This window comes from Pituophis catenifer, unplaced genomic scaffold, assembly GCF_029215685.1.
Source record: "Pituophis catenifer annectens isolate HBS135680 unplaced genomic scaffold, rPitCat1.0.hap2 SCAF_4, whole genome shotgun sequence".
NCBI lineage: Eukaryota > Metazoa > Chordata > Lepidosauria > Squamata > Colubridae > Pituophis > Pituophis catenifer.
The window spans coordinates 130,535,274-130,551,297 of record NW_027256884.1 but is presented as its reverse complement, the minus strand read 5'-3'; the positions used below and the strand labels follow the sequence as shown (position 1 = coordinate 130,551,297).

General features: G+C 47.3%; 1 protein-coding gene across 1 annotated transcript in view; it reads left to right on the top strand.

Annotated features, from left to right (window-relative positions):
* PDE2A (phosphodiesterase 2A) overlaps positions 1-10,445 on the top strand; it is a 206,578-nt gene extending 196,133 nt beyond the window's left edge. Inside the window, 5 exon segments of the mRNA XM_070943043.1 lie at positions 708-807; positions 4,330-4,442; positions 5,494-5,532; positions 9,233-9,339; positions 10,155-10,445. Coding sequence (XP_070799144.1) covers positions 708-807; positions 4,330-4,442; positions 5,494-5,532; positions 9,233-9,339; positions 10,155-10,389 — 594 coding nt within the window. The 3' untranslated portion in view covers positions 10,390-10,445.
* The last annotated feature ends 5,579 nt before the right edge of the window (positions 10,446-16,024 follow it).

Below are 16,024 nucleotides of genomic sequence, written 5' to 3'. Positions count from 1 at the left end.
TGAACTGGGGGATTCTGGGAATTGAAGTTCACCCATGCTGGCTCAGGAATTCTGGGAGTTGAAGTCCAGCTCTGGTGGTTGGGGAAATCTGGGAGTTGAAGTGCTTCTGTGCTGACTGGAGAATTCTGGGAGTTGAAGTCCAGCTCTGGTAGATTGGGAGTTATGGGAGTTAAAATCCATACATGTGGTTGGGGAACTCTGGGAGTTGAAGTTCACCCATGATGGCTCAGGAATTCTGGGAGTTGAAGTCCAGCTCTGGTGAACTGGGGGATTCTGGGAGTTGAGGTCCAGCTTTGGTAGATGGGGAGTTATGGGAGTTAAAATCCATACATGTGGTTGGGGAACTCTGGGAGTTGAAGTTCACCCATGCTGGCTCAGGAAATCTGGGAGTTGAAGTGTTTCTGTGCTGACTGGGGAATTCTGGGAGTTGAAGTCCCCACATCTTAAAGTTGTGAAGGCTGAGAAACACTGCACTTAGGTCGCACCCAGTTTTCAAATTGGCTGGAGGTCTTTGGACACCGAAGACCCAATTGTTCCCCCAAACTGTCCCCCCCCATCTTCTCCAAGCTGTGGGTGGAGTTTCGGAGTCCTACCTGGGACCTTTTGAGAGGCCTCCAAGTCAGGTGTCCTCCTTCAGGCCACAGAGCAGCCTCTCTTGACTAACCAGTTGTGAAGGATGGTAAAGCAGGGACCGCTTGATCCCACAGGATTACCAAAGGATGCTGGATTTGATGAGGGACATCATCCTGGCCACCGACCTCGCCCATCACTTGAGGATCTTCAAAGACTTGCAGAAGATGGCCGACGGTAAAGCGGGATACCCCACCCCACCCCCATGCTTCCCAAATTGAGGGTCTTCTCCAAAGGTGCTTTTTTTCAAGAGGCAACTGGACTTACTTCTTTTTTCTTTTGAAGACCTTTCGCTTCTCCTCCGAGAAGCTTCTTCAGCTCTGACTGGATGGTGGAGGATTGAAGGATTTATACTCCTTGCAGACAGCTGGTCATTTGCATCCTTTTTAGAGGGTCACTGAGGCCGCTTGGAGGTTTATCTGTGTCCTCAGGGTCCCCTGAGTGGTGCAAATGGATGTGGAGCCTTCTTGGCTGCAGGATATTTTCTGTCCCTTCACCACTCAGGGGACCCCGAGGACACAGACAAACCTCCAAGTGGCCTCAATGACCCTCTCAAAGGATGCAAATGACCAGCTGTCTGTCAAGGAGTATCAATCCTTCCATTCCCCACCATCCAGTCAGAGCTGAAGAAGCTTCTCGGAGGAGAAGCGAAACATCTTCAGAAGAAAAAACCAGAAAGCACCTTTGGGACAACCATGTCAGGGTGCTAATTAATCCCATTCTGCTTTTGGGTAATCGCACCTTGATTTAGAGACGTGGATCGAGACTTTTCCCTTGAAGCATACTTTAAGAAAAAAAAAATAAACCCGAAGATCTATTTTTCTAAGAAAAACTCATTTATTTGTTATAAAGAAAATAAAACATCTCGCTATCTAAAATAATTACATTTTGGCAACGTTCCTGCCGGCCACCTCTCTGCGGCCGGACCTCTTGGCAGGAGAACAAAGCAATAAAGAAGAAAGTGAAGGAATGTGGACATGCGCAGTTAGCTTACTGATAAGACACTTGGCAAGCTACGGAAAGTCTGAAAATCCAAAAATATGAGCTCATCTGGTAAATACAAAAACGCAGGGACAAACCATGACCTGCATGATGGAGAATCTCCATGGAATTTTTCTCCAGGGGTTGGCAGAGTAGAGGGACATCACCAAATCCCTGAAGGACAAAAATTGTGTTTGTGCCCTGGGCCAAGGATCTCCAACCTTGGCAACTTGAAGACTTGTGGACTTCAACTCCCAGAATTCCTCAGCCAGCTTTGCTGGCTGAGGAATTCTGGGAGTTGAAGTCCACAAGTCTTCAAGTTGCCAAGGTTGGAGACCTCTATCCTGGACCAAATCTGTCCCCACACAACTCCACCGACACAAACTCCTTAGATATAGACTCCCCCAAGTGAAGCTCGGCTGTCGACATCTCCATGGCTGCATTTGTGTTGTCTCCTTGACGACAGGGTGGACTCCCCAGCGTTCCTCGACTTACAACCATTCATTTAGCGACCGTTCGAAGTGATTTACAACGGCGCCGGGGGGAAAAAAGTCCAGAAGCTTGGCAACTGGCATGTACTTACGACGGTTGCAGCGTCCCGGGGGGGTCATGTGACCTTCTTTTGCAAAGCCAACGGGGATGCCAGGCTCGCTTTACAACCGTGTTCCTAATGGTTGTAAGCCGAGGACTCCCGGTCTTATTTTTATAACCAGTCACATCTGAAATGGCCTTTCAGAAAATAGGTTTGACAAGGAGAAAATTGGATATTTGCCACGGAATCCATTTGCCTGATCCGGGGTCTCAGGTGGCTGTTTTGTGCCTCCTTGAAAATCACCATCGTTTTCCCACCAATAATTCATTATTATTATTATTATTATTATTATTATTATTATTATTATTATTATTATTATTATTATTATTATTATTATTATTATTTGCTCCTTAAAAAGTAAAAGGCATGAAGCGTGAAAAGACGGGCTGCGTTATCCCTTGATCTTTTGAAAAAGGAGGTTCCAGCAAAAAAAAGTAGATTTTGTGTCAACCGGCAAATTGCGGATCTGTTCAATAGTCAGGAAACCAACAGACAAAATTAAAATGCATTGTGCACATTTAAGCAATTATACTTCCTTTCCCCCTTCTCTCTGTATGGCTTTCTTTTCTCCTTAACTTCCTTTTCCTTCCTTCTTTCTTTCCTTCTTCCTTCTTTCCTTCCTTCTTCTCTTCCTCCCTCCCTTCCATCCATCCATCTTTCCTTTTCCTACTTTTTCCTCTCTCTCTCCCTCCCTTCTTTTCTTCCTTCCTTCCCTTTCCCCTTCCTTCCTTCCTCTCTCCCTCCCTCTTCCTTCCTTCCTTCCTTCTTCCTTCCTTCCTTCCTTATTCTCTCTCTCCCTCCCTTCTTCCCTCCCTTCCATCCATCCATCTTTCCTTTTCCTACTTTTTCCTCACTCTCTACCTCCCTTCTTTCCTTCCTTCCTTTCCTTTCCCCTTCCTTCCTTCCTCTCTCCTTCCCTCCCTCTTCCTTCCTTCCTTCCTTCCTTCCTTCCTTCCTTCCTTCCTTCTTCCTTCCCTTTCCCCTTCCTTCTTCTCTCCCTCCCTCCCTTCCATCCATCCATCTTTCCTTTTCCTACTTTTTCCTCTCTCCCTCCCTCCCTCTTCCTTCCTTCTTTCCTTCCTTCCTTCTTTCTTTCCTTCTTCCTTCTTTCCTTCCTTCTTCTCTTCCTCCCTCCCTTCCATCCATCCATCTTTCATTTTCCTACTTTTTCCTCTCTCTCTCCCTCCCTTCTTTTCTTCCTTCCTTCCCTTTCCCCTTCCTTCCTTCCTCTCTCCCTCCCTCTTCCTTCCTTCCTTCCTTCTTCCTACCTTCCTTCCTTATTCTCTCTCTCCCTCCCTTCTTCCCTCCCTTCCATCCATCCATCTTTCCTTTTCCTACTTTTTCCTCACTCTCTACCTCCCTTCTTTCCTTCCTTCCTTTCCTTTCCCCTTCCTTCCTTCCTCTCTCCTTCCCTCCCTCTTCCTTCCTTCTTTCCTTCCTTCCTTCTTTCCTTCCTTCCTCCCTCCCTCTTCCTTCCTTCCTTCCTTCCTTCCTTCCTTCCTTCCTTCCTTCTTCCTTCCCTTTCCCCTTCCTTCTTCTCTCCCTCCCTCCCTTCCATCCATCCATCTTTCCTTTTCCTACTTTTTCCTCTCTCCCTCCCTCCCTCTTCCTTCCTTCTTTCCTTCCTTCCTTCTTTCCTTCCTTCCTCCCTCCCTCTTCCTTCTTTCCTTCCTTCCTTCCTTCCTTCTTCCTTCCCTTTCCCCTTCCTTCTTCTCTCCCTCCCTCCCTTCCATCCATCCATCTTTCCTTTTCCTACTTTTTCCTCTCTCCCTCCCTCCCTCTTCCTTCCTTCTTTCCTTCCTTCCTTCTCTCTCCTTTCTACTTCCGTCCCTCCCACCCTCCCTCCCTTCTTTCCTTCCTCCCTCCCTCCCTTCTTTCCTTTCTTCCTTCTCTCTCCTTTCCTTTCTACAATCCTTCCTTCCCTTCTCCTTCTTTCCTTCCTCCCCTCCCTTCCTTTTTCTTCCCTCCCTTCCTTTCCTTTCCTTCCTTCCCTCCCTCCCACATTTTCTCCTACTCTTCCATTTCCTTCCTTCTCTCTCTCTCTCTGTCTCTCTCCCGCTCCTTTCCTTCTCTCCTTCCCTTTTCCTCCCTTACTCCTCCTCCTCCTCCTCTCTCCCCCTCTGCAGTTGGCTACGACCCGGCGAACAAGCAGCACCACAGCCTCCTCCTGTACCTTCTCATGACCTCCTGTGACCTCTCAGACCAGACCAAAGGCTGGAAAACGACCCGGAAGATCGCAGTGAGTAGGAGGCCGAGGAGGACAGAGCCCCTGTTCCCCAGGCTGTTGGCCTGGACGTCTCGGTGCCAGCCTCCCTTGGAAGGTGGAGCTCTTCCTCCTGCAACTGGCACCTTCTCCGGCTAAAGAGCCCCTTGCCCTTTCCAGCCACATCCCCTGCCCCTTTGGGAACCCGGGCAAAAAAACCAGCCCAACTTCACCTGTTGAATTAGAGCTAGAAGGGAAAGAGGGACATCAAGCAGAGTCTCGTGCTCGAGCAGGTGTTTGGAATAGAGGAGGGGTCTCCAACCTTGGCAACTTTAAGACTTGTGGACTTCAACTCCCAGAATTCCCCAGCCAGCCTTGGAGGACTTCAACTCCCAGAATACCCCAGCCAGCTTTGCTGGCTGGGGGATTCTGGGAGTTGAAGTCCTCCAAGGCTGGCTGGGGGATTCTGGGAGTTGAAGTCCTCCAAGGCTGGCTGGGGGATTCTGGGAGTTGAAGTCCTTCAAGGCTGGTTGGGGGATTCTGGGAGTTGAAGTCCTCCAATACTGGCTGGGGGATTCTGGGAGTTGAAGTCCTCCAAGGCTGGCTGGGGGATTCTGGGAGTTGAAGTCCTCCAAGGCTGGCTGGGGGATTCTGGGAGTTGAAGTCCTCCAAGGCTGGCTGGGAGATTCTGGGAGTTGAAATCCACAAGACTTAAAGTTGCCAAGGTTGGAGACCCTTGCACTAGAGGACCTCCAAGGTCCCTTCCAACTCTGTTATTCTGCTGGCGGTCCTTGGGGGCACCTAGAGGTCATCTACACCAGCCAAGATTGCCCCATTCTCCATCTTCTCTCCGTCTGGGAGAGCTCAGAGTAAGATCCCAGGGTATCTAGAAGGGTATCCGGTTGGGGGAAAATCACGACAGATACCTGTCACTCTTCAGTTGTCAGAAGGTCCAAGGTTTGTGGGAGGGGGTGTTTGTGTGAATGTCCTCTCTGGACATTCCCCCCTCCCCAAACAATGTGCAGATTGAAGAGTTGGGAGGGTCTGTCATCTTGCACTCAATCCGTATCTTTCCTTTCCTTTCCAGGAATTGATCTACAAGGAGTTCTTCTCCCAGGGTGATCTGGTACGTGAGAATAAAATCATTGAGTCAGATTCTAGTATTCTCTTAACCACATATGTTATAAGAAAAAGTCATATATTAGATATAATGTGGGTATATATATATATATATATATATATATATATATATATATATATATATATATGCATAACTTTGTATTACAAACTCTTCTAAAAATACAAGTTCCAGATATATTTGTAAAGAAAGAAGCAGACATTCTACGTACTCCGGAACTAAAATAATTAAAATTTTATTCTACTACACTTTCATCAGCCATCTCTGACATCATCAGAGTATTAAACTACCTGTCAGCACTTCAAGCTGCATTTACTCTAGTGCTGACATAAGAAGGAGAAGCGGAGGCGTCTGGAAAGGGACGTTTGACTTTTCACCTACTTATTTTCCCTGGAGATAATATCCCCAAGGAGATGGGATGGGAGGGGGGAAATTCCTTTGAGCTGGAGCAGTAGATTAGGGATAGAGTGGCTTGGAAGATGGCCAATGAGTGCAGGGGAGTGGGGAACGGAAAGGGAGGGTTTTGGGTCAGGAAGTCAGTGTTGGCTGCGATGGAGTCGGAGTTAGAATGTCGTGCTTAATAAATAGGAGTTTTTCTTCAAAGACTTTGTTTGAAATGCAATTCATTTGAGACACCCTAGAAACCTGACACTACCATTACAGAGATCTCTGCCTTTATATGCCATTAATCAATTTGGCCATTGCGCCCATAATAGGCCCTTCCAGCCGTCTCCTACTTGTAATTAGCTGTCTTGTTTTTGCTGCCATCCGCAAAACCGTAGGAAATAAGCCTCCGTCATAACCAGCATAACGACAGCAAAAACAACACAGCTTAAGCTTCTTTCTTTACAATAACTTTGTATTTATTTATTAATTTAATTATTTATCTTGTCATGGTTATGTAGTGTTATACAGTCGTGGCCAAAATTGTGGGAACCTTTTGGGAAAAGTGTGTTTTCTAAAACTATCTAATAACACCACTTTTTGGGAGTGGTACCATAAAATTATATATCAATGGAAAGATAATTTAATCGAGAATGGAATGCAATAACTTTTATGGAGGATTTGCTATTGGAATAGCAGTTACAGTATAAAGAAGAAAAGGGAAACACGCAGAAAAAATGAGATATACAAAAATGATCCCCATGTCAGTTAATACTTTGTTTTATTTATTTATTTATTTATTTATTTATTTATTTGTTTGTTTGTTTGTTTGTTTGTTTGTTTATTTATTTATTTATTTATTTATTTATTTATTTATTTATTTATTTGGTTTGATTTATATGCCGCCCTTCTCCGGAGACTCAGGGCAGCTTACAATGCTTTTAAGCAATAGCCTTCATATTTTTGTATATTTTATACAAAGTCAGCTTATTGCCCCCACAACTGGGTCCTCAATTTACCTACCTTAGAAAGGATGGAAGGCTGAGTCGACCTTGAGCCTGGCGAGATTTGAACTTGCGGTAATTTGTTGGGTAGCCTTTAGCATGAATTACGGCCTTACAACATCTTCCCATGGAGTGAACCAAGTCTTTGATTTCTGCAGCTATTCTAATGTGAAACCAAGATGGAATGATGGCTTCTATTAACTGGGTTTTATTGCTGGGTCGCTTCTGACTAACCAGTTTCTTTAGTCGGCTCCATAGATTTTCCATTGGGTGAAGGTCTGGGCTATTTCCAGGCCATTCCAGCAGTGGAATAGGATGATCTTGAAACTCCAAAAAAAAAAGTGGTGTTATTAGCCATCAAACCTCAAAAATACACTTTTCCCAAAAAGGTTCCCACAATTTTGGCCACTACTGTATATTGGAGGTGGTGACCCTTTGAGAGCTGCATGCAAAGAAATGTCATTTTAACATATGCCAATTAGTGTACATTCGAAGTGACCATAAAGTTATTCTAACTCAAAGTGCAAGTCTACCCCTTTGAGCAGGAAGGCTCCCGGGGGCAGAGTTATCCCTCTACCCAGAGGAGAGGGGAAGGTGTACAAAGTACAAAGGTAGAAGTCCAGATTAGGTGAGACCTGGCTCAACAACAGTCGCTGGGAGAGGGACCTTGGAGTCCTAGTGGACAATCACTTAAATATTAGCAGCCGTGTGCAGCAGCAGCCAAAAAAGCAAATACAATCCTTAGTTGTGTAAACAGAGGCGTAGAATCAAAACCACGTGAAGTGTTAGAACCGCTTTGTAAAGCCTTAGTAAGGCCACAGCTGGAAATCCTGCATCCAGTTTTGGCCACCACAAATTACAAAAAAAGATGTTTGGGAAAATTGCAGAGAAGATGATTAAAGGCCTGGAAGCTAAAACATAAGAAGAACCGATAGCAGGATTTGGGAATGGCCAGTCTAGAGAAAACAAGGACTAGGGGTGACATGATAGCAGGGCTCCAGTATTTGAGGGGCTGCCCCAAAGAAGAGGAGGGAGTCAACCTCTTCTCCAAAGCACCTGAGGGCAGGAGAAGAAGCAACGGGTGGAAACTCATCAAGGAGAGAAGCAACCTGGAACTAAAGAGAAATTTCCTAACAGTGAGAACAATTAACCTGTGGAACAGCTTGCCACCAGAAGTTGTGAATGCTCCAACTTTTTAAAGAAGAGACTGGACAACTATTTGTCTGAAATGGTGGTGTAGGGTCTCCTGCTTGGACAAGGGGTTGGACTAGAAGACCTCCGAGGCCCCTTCCAGCTCTGTTCTGAGTGAGAGAGAATAGACAACCCAGGAACCTGGCAAACTTTGGACAAAAGAGCCAAAAACTACCCAAAGGTCTTCAGGTGGAAATTTAGAAGGATCCTTATTCTGTCTTGCGGACTGAGGGCTGCTCCACACCAGGATGAGCTGGAAGTAGCGATGGACAAAAGAAGGAAATCACTCATCTCTCTCTCTCTCTCTCTCTCTCTGTTTCTGTCCTTTCGCCTCTCTCTCTTTCTTTCTCTCTTTCATCTCTGTCTCTTTCTTTCTTCCTTTCTCTCTCTCTCTTTCTCTCTCTCTGTTTCTGTCCTCTCTCCTCTGTCTCTCTTTCATCTCTCTTTCTCTCTTTCTCTTTCTCTCTCTTTCTCTGTCTCTCTCTTTCCCTCTCTCTCTGTTTCTGTCCTCTCCTCTCTCTCTTTCATCTCTGTCTCTCTCTTCCTTTCTCTCTCTTTCTTTCTTTCTCTCTCTCTCTTCCTCTCCCTCTCTCTTTCTCTCTCTCTCTCTCTCTGTTTCTGTCCTCTCTTCTCTCTGTCTCTCTCTCTTTCATCTCTCTTCCTTTCTCTCATTCTCTCTCTTTCTATCTCTCTGTTTCTGTCCTCTCTTCTCTGTCTTTCTTTCTCTCTCTCTCTTTCATATCTCTTTCTTTCTCTCTCTCTCTCTCTTTCATATCTTTCTCTTTCTCTCTCTCTCTCTCTCTTTCCCTCTCTTTCTCTGTTTCTGTCCTCTCTCCTCTCTCTCTTTCTCTCTCTCATCTCTGTCTCTCTCTTCCTTTCTCTCTTTCTTTCTTTCTCTCTCTCTCTTTCTCTCCCTGTCTCTCTCTCTCTGTGTGTTTCTGTCCTCTCTTCTCTCTGTCTCTCTCTCTTTCTCTTCCTTTCTCTCTCTCTCTTTCTCTCTCTTTCTCTCTGTTTCTGTCCTTTCCTCTCTGTCTCTCTTTCTCTCTCTCTTTCATCTCTCTTTCTCTCTCTTTCTCTCTCTTTCTTTCTCTCCTTCTCTGCTTCTCCAGGAGAAAGCCATGGGCAACCGTCCGATGGAGATGATGGACCGAGAAAAGGCTTACATCCCTGAGCTGCAGATCAGCTTTATGGAACACATCGCCATGCCCATCTACAAGTGAGTGTGTCAGTCAGGCTTTGGGGGTTCAAGGTGTGCAGGATGCGGGGGGGGGATAGGTGTCCCTCAGGCAATCTCCCAAGCAGGGCACGAGTGTGTGCGAGGCCTCTCCCCCTGAAGTCCCCAGAAGACAGCAGACATTCCCAAGTAAACTGCTCCTGTCCTTGGAGGCTCTCCCGTCAGCTTTCAGAGAGCCGGTATTTCCCCACTCCTCCATCCGAGTCCCCTCTTAGCCTCGCAGGGAGGTCTGACGGCCGACCGGTCTTCCTTCCAGGCTCCTTCAGGAACTCTCTCCCCAAAGTCCCCAGAAGGTGGAAGACATTCCCAGATAGACTGCCCCTGGCCCTGGAAGCTCCCCCGTCAGCTTTTGGCAAGCCAGAGACCCTCCTCTGGGTATTTCCCCCTATTCCAAGTCCTCTCTGGTCTGGCAGGGAAATCCGATGGCCGAACGGTCCTACTTTCAGGCTCCTTCAGGAAGTCCCCAAAAGGTGGCGGACAGTCCCAGATAGACTGCTTCTGGCCCTGGAGGCTCTTCCTTGGGGTATTCCCCCCTATCTGAGTCCTCTCTGACCCCACAGGGAGGTCTGATGGCCGGACGGACTTCCTTCCAGGCTCCTTCAGGAACTCTCCCACCCACCCCCAGTTCCCAAAAGGCGGTGGACATTTCCAGATAGACTGCTCCTGTCCCTGGAGGCTCTCTTATCGGCTTTCGGCAAGCCGGAGAACCTCCTCGGGGTATTTCTCCCCCCTCCCTCATCCAAGTCCCCTCGTAGCCTCGCAGGGAAGTCTGACGGCCGATCCGGTCTTCCTTTCAGGCTGCTTCAGGAGCTGTTCCCCAAGTCGTCGGAGCTTTACGAGCGGGTGGCCAGTAACCGGGAACATTGGACCAAAGTCTCGCACAAATTCACGCTCAGGGGCCTGCCCAGCAACAACTCCCTGGACTTTCTGGACGAGGAGTACGACCTGCAGGCCATGGCCGAGAAGGACGGGCTGAAGATGAACGGGTGCCTCGACGGAGAAGACGGCCACGGGGAATCGGAGCTGGAATGAAGCCTGCCGGAGACCCCCGACCGCCCCCTGCTCCCCTCCCCACACACAAGTGCAACTTTGACACCCCCGTTCCCCAGGGAAAGAGGAGGGGGTCTGAGTTTGGAAACAAGAAACTCTCCCCCCCCCACCCCCAGGCTCTTTTTTTAAAAAATTATGCCGTGAACTTGATCTGCTGCAAACCAACCTCTACCCCCTTCTTCCGCTTCGTTACTCATTTCGCTCCGGTTCCCAATTCTGCATTTTAGAGTCCGGTTTGGTCCGGTTCGCTCTGGAGTGGCCCCGGTTTTAACCGTCGGTTCTGGTTTCCTTGGTGGTCTCGATAGACCCAGTGTGGAGTTCTTGCCAGCCACATCGGTGGGGATCCTTCATCCTCTAAGCCAGGGGTCTCCAACCTTGGCAACTTTAAGCTTTGGAGGACTTCAACTCCCAGAATTCCCCAGCCAGCCTTGGAGGACTTCAACTCCCAGAATTCCACAGCCAGCTTTGCTGGCTGGGGAATTCTGGGAGTTGAAGTCCTCCAAGGCTGGCTGGGGAATTCTGGGAGTTGAAGTCCTCCAAGGCTGGCTGGGGAATTCTGGGAGTTGAAGTCCTCCAAGGCTGGCTGGGGAATTCTGGGAGTTGAAGTCCTCCAAGGCTGGCTGGGGAATTCTGGGAGTTGAAGTCCTCCAAGGCTTTAAGTTGCCAAGGTTGGAGACCCCTCCTCTAAGCCATGGTTATCCCAGAAGTGTTTCGGGGTTGTTGTTTTTTTGGTTTTTTCTCTCCCAAAAAAAGCAACTGGACTTTCTTGGATTTTTCCTCCTCGAAAAAGTTTCGCTTCTCATCCCAAGAAGCTTCTGAAGAACTAGAGGGGAGGAAAAAAATAAGAAGAAGAAAATCCAGTTGCCTTTTTGGAAAAAGCACCTGTGGATTCTCCTACCCACCCTAATTTGTACCTATCTCTCTGGAGGATAAATACGCTGTTTCTGAAGGCCCCTAGAAGGTCACCCACTTGCCAAGAAATACGAATTTCTGGTTTGGCACCTTTTCTGATGCAAAACGTAAGGAAGCCTTGGGTTCTCCTTGGGGAGTGGGGGGGGAGAGGGCTGCCCCCTACCCAAAACAGCTTTGGAAACTTTAGGGAGGGCGAGAAATAGACTGCAGGATATTCATTTTCTCCACATTTCGACTCCGAATTCTACCAAACGGGCCAGGAACGAATGCAAAGCTTCTGAATTAGCAAATCCGCATCCAACAAAATCATTAACTCTTTTCAAGTCTAGAAAGTGGGTTTGTACTAAATACAAAGGTAGTCCTCAAGGGACGACCGTAGTTGAGCCCAAATTTTTTCATTGCTAAGCAAGACAGTTGTTAAGTGAGTTTTACCCCATTTTACGAGCAACAGGAGAAAATATTTGTAGCTCAGGGTTGAACTGTGAGATCCTTGGTGCTCAGTGAGCTGGTTGGTTTTCTTGCAGTCGTTTCATGACCCAACTAGAGAACATCATCAGTGCTAGAAGAGAGGGGGGTTTATGGAAGAAGAGGAGGAAGAGGAGGACAATGACTGTGGGGTCCTTGGTGCTCTCTGAGCTTGGTTGTTTTCTTGCAGACGTTTCATGACCCAACTAGGGAACATCATCAGTGCTAGAAGGGAGTGGGGTTTGTACAGAGGAGGAGGAGGAACAGGAGGAGGAGGAGGAGGAGGAGGACTGAGGGGTCCTTGGTGCTCTCTGAGCTTGGTTGTTTTTTGCAGACGTTTCATGACCCAACTATTTGACATCATCAGCGCTAGAAGGAAGGGGTTTGTACAGAGGAGGAGGAGGAGGAGGAGGAGGAGGAGGAATATGGGTCCTTTGTGCTTTCTGAGTTTGGTTGTTTTCCTACAGATGTTTCATGACCCAACTAGGGAACATCATCAGTGCTAGAAGGGAGTGTCCAGATGAGTGAGTGAAGGTCATCTAAGTAAGCTCTTCTTTTGTAGAAGTGGCTGTTCCTTTCCGTGGGCACCTTGTCGCCCATATTTCATTGTCAAGTGGAGTAAGAACCATGTAGAGGCCTACACTTGGGTGTATCCCTAACAAGGAATTGTTATCTGTATGGTTTTGTAGTGGTGCAAAACTACAACCTATCAGTCCATACAACCCAACCCAGTTTTAAATCCCGGTAACTCAATTGTTAGCGGACAACATTTAGGTGGCCGAGAACTGCTCTTAAAATATTTGTAGAGAAATAAGAACCGTAGAGTAGACCAGGTGGATTTTCCATTTCTTTTCCCCAACAGTTTTGGGTGGAGGAGCAAGAATGTCGGTTGATGTTGAGACTCTAGAAAGAGTGCAGAGAAGAGCAAAGAGGATGAGGGGACTGGAGGCTAAAACATACAAAGAACGGTTGCAGGAACTGGGTATGGCTAGTTTAATGAAAAGAAGGACTAGGGGAGACATGATAGCAGTCTTCCAATATCTCAGGGGCTGCCCCAAAGAAGAGGGAGTCAAGCTCTTCTCCAAAGCACCCGAAGGCAGGACAAGAAGCAACGGGTGGAAACTCATCAAGGAGAGAAGCAACCTTGGAACTAAGGAGAAGTTTCTTGACAGGGAGAACAATTAATCAGCGGAACAACTTTGCCTCCAGAAGTTGTGAATGCTCCAACACTGAAAGTTTTTAAGAAGAGGTTGGACAACCTTTGTGTGAAGTGGTGTAGGGTTTCCTGCCTAAGCAGGGGGTTGGACTAGAAGACCTCCCAGGTCCCTTCCAACTCTGTTATTCTATTCTATTCTATTCTATTCTATTCTATTCTATTCTATTCTATTCTATTCTATTCTATTCTACTCTACTCTACTCTACTCTACTCTACTCTACTCTATTCTATTCTATTCTATTCTATTCCCACCACGGTAGGTCAGGAAACCACTCCACCAACTTTCAATAATCAAGCCAGGTGAATTTGATGAGTGCAGGGAGAGAAGAGCCAAACAGGTGCCTTTTACACCTGTGAATCTCAACCTTGACCACAGGTGGACTCCAACTCCCAGAATTCCTCACCTGGCATCTCAAGCCGGGGGAATTCTGGGAGTCGTAGCCCACCCCTTTTTCAAGGTTGGGAAACAGTGCTTTAGAATCTTAGACAAGGGTCTAAACCAGGTTTGCCAGCTCCTTTCAGCTTACTTAAGAACGTTCTCCAGAACATCCATTCTTTGCAATCTCAATGGCTTTTCTCCAGAACCTTTGGACAATTATTTTTCCCCCCGCCAAGCTGCGTTTTGGACACAGTGAGTGTAACGTGTAGCCAAGCTGCCCGGATTGTATTTTTTGCAATTGTACAGCTGTTGAGTCGTTTGTTCCTTTCTCAACCACTGGACTGGAGAACGTTGCTCATTTCATCCCCGGCTCACTTTCAGCGCTGCAGGATCTGATCCTTGGCCATATTTTGGCTTTTGGGGGACAATCCTTAACTCCAGGAGGGTTAGGGGCAACCGCCAGCGTGCAGCGAGAGTGAAAGCCGCCCCATTTTCTGCAGCAAACGTGTGATGAGTTTGTGAATCCAGAGCCACAACTCCAGCAGGAAACGGTGTCTTCATTTGCCTTACGTTTTCTACGTTGCCTTCCGACTGAAGCTTTTGCGCGCCACTCTTGATATCCGTTCGATAGCAACTTACCAACTGAATGTGTCAGCCCGAGGCAACTCACTGGTAGTAGATGCAACAATATTTATTTTGCTCCTGGAGCCCCTCAAAAAAGGAACAAGGAAGGAACGGGAGTGCAAGGGGACACAACAACAGGAGTGGGTGACCTTGCAAAATTTACAAAAACTTTCTTCTTTTACTCTGATCTTGGATGTCTCCCATTGGACCCCGAAACCCAAACAGACCCAGCCTTCCTCGCTGGAGGTGAGGATGAGGATGGATTAGGGGGGGCCGTCGTTCCTTCAGCGGTGAGCCCAGAACGAGGCTTGTGCTCTCTGTAAAGACGGAATACAGGTAGTCCTCGACTTATGGCCACAATGGAGCCCAAGCTTTCTGTCGTTAAGCGAGACATTTGTTTGGCGAGTTTTACGACCATTCTTGCCACGGTTGTTAAGTGAATCCGGCTTCCCCGCTGGTCAGAAGGTCACAAAAGATGAACATACGACCCTGGGATCCTGCAACCGTCGTAAAGATGAGTCAGTTGCCAAGAGTCTGAATTTTGATCACGGGACCATGGCAACGGTTGTTAAGTGTGAAAAAATGGACGTAAGTCACTTTTCAATGCCGTTGTAATTTTGAATGGTCACTAAATGAACTGTTGTAAGTCGAGGACTACCTGCGATCCATGCAACGTCGTAATTTTGACCTGGCTTGAGAGAAACCGAATGCCAGTCACTCTCGCTTGGAAGAGAGGATTCTTTGTTGAGTGTCTCCTCTTCCCCAGAAATCCCGGGTCATTTCTATATGTAAATACAAATTCCAGAATCAGGAAAGGTGTGACTCTAGATTTCTGCAACGCGCGTGCCGAGGGGATGGGATTCCTGGTGACTCAACCTGGTTCTGGAATCTCACAAACCAGGGGACCCCATAAAACCAAGGAATGGCTTATTTCCTGGAGCACAGCATGGTGGGAACCCAACCGTTGTGGGTTCCCCAGAGTTTCAGATTCAGCGTATTGTATGACACCCAACCATGATATAGTCCATGGACACCGGACAGCAGATTGGACAAAGGTTTTGCCCGTCCATGAAACAAAGAATTCTCAGTCTTGAATCTCCATTTCTGGACCAGCTGCCAGCCCCAAACATTTGACAGTGATGTGGGTCAGTGATGTTCTGCCTGAGGGCCATTTTGTGAACCAACTTTCACAACTGACGTGACCTATCTTCTAAAAATCTGCGCGAACTAGGGCTCGCTCACCAAAACATTCCTCCTTCCTATGAATTTAATTTAGGCCTTCAAAGGAATCTCCCTTTTTAAATTCCTTCTCAGCTCAACATCTTCCAGGGTTTTGAAGGTGCTGCAACATATTCTGGCCCGTTTTCTCCTTCACGTTTCCCCACGTTACTTCTTGAGGATGATGACTGAGATGGTTCTCAGATGCTATTTCCAATCGGATGGAAGAACCAACTCTTGCCGGCAAAATTCTGGGTCCACCAGAAGTGCGATGACCCAGGGCACGGCACAGAGATAACACAAACAGCTGGCGGTTCAAACCATCCCTTTATTGCTCCAAAGGCTCCCACGTTTCTGGCAAGTCCCAGAGCAGAGTGAGAACAAACTCCCATACAAACCTCAAGCAGCCTCCAGCTGCAATTAGTCCCTCCCAGTGCTGTCTGCACCAAGGCTGCACGATAAATAAATCCCAAATGTCTTTGGCAAAACAAGAGCCAAGTAAGGAGTTCAGGGAGCAAAAGACCCAGATAATTAATCCAGAATGCCAACAAGAAATGCAAGGACTCTTGGCAAGTTCAGACGTCAAACACTTTGGGAACTCAGGGTTTGTTTCCGAAAAATGCCCCTCCCCATGGTCTCATTCCCCAGGTGTGCCTGGTGAAGCTGGGTGGGGCACTCTCCTCACGAGTAGCCAGTTTGAAAATGTTGGATATTTTGAATCTCTCAAGGGACATATTTCGAATCGAAAGCATCACCTTAAAATGGGTGAGACGGGCAGCCCATCAATTTAATAAATCATCTAT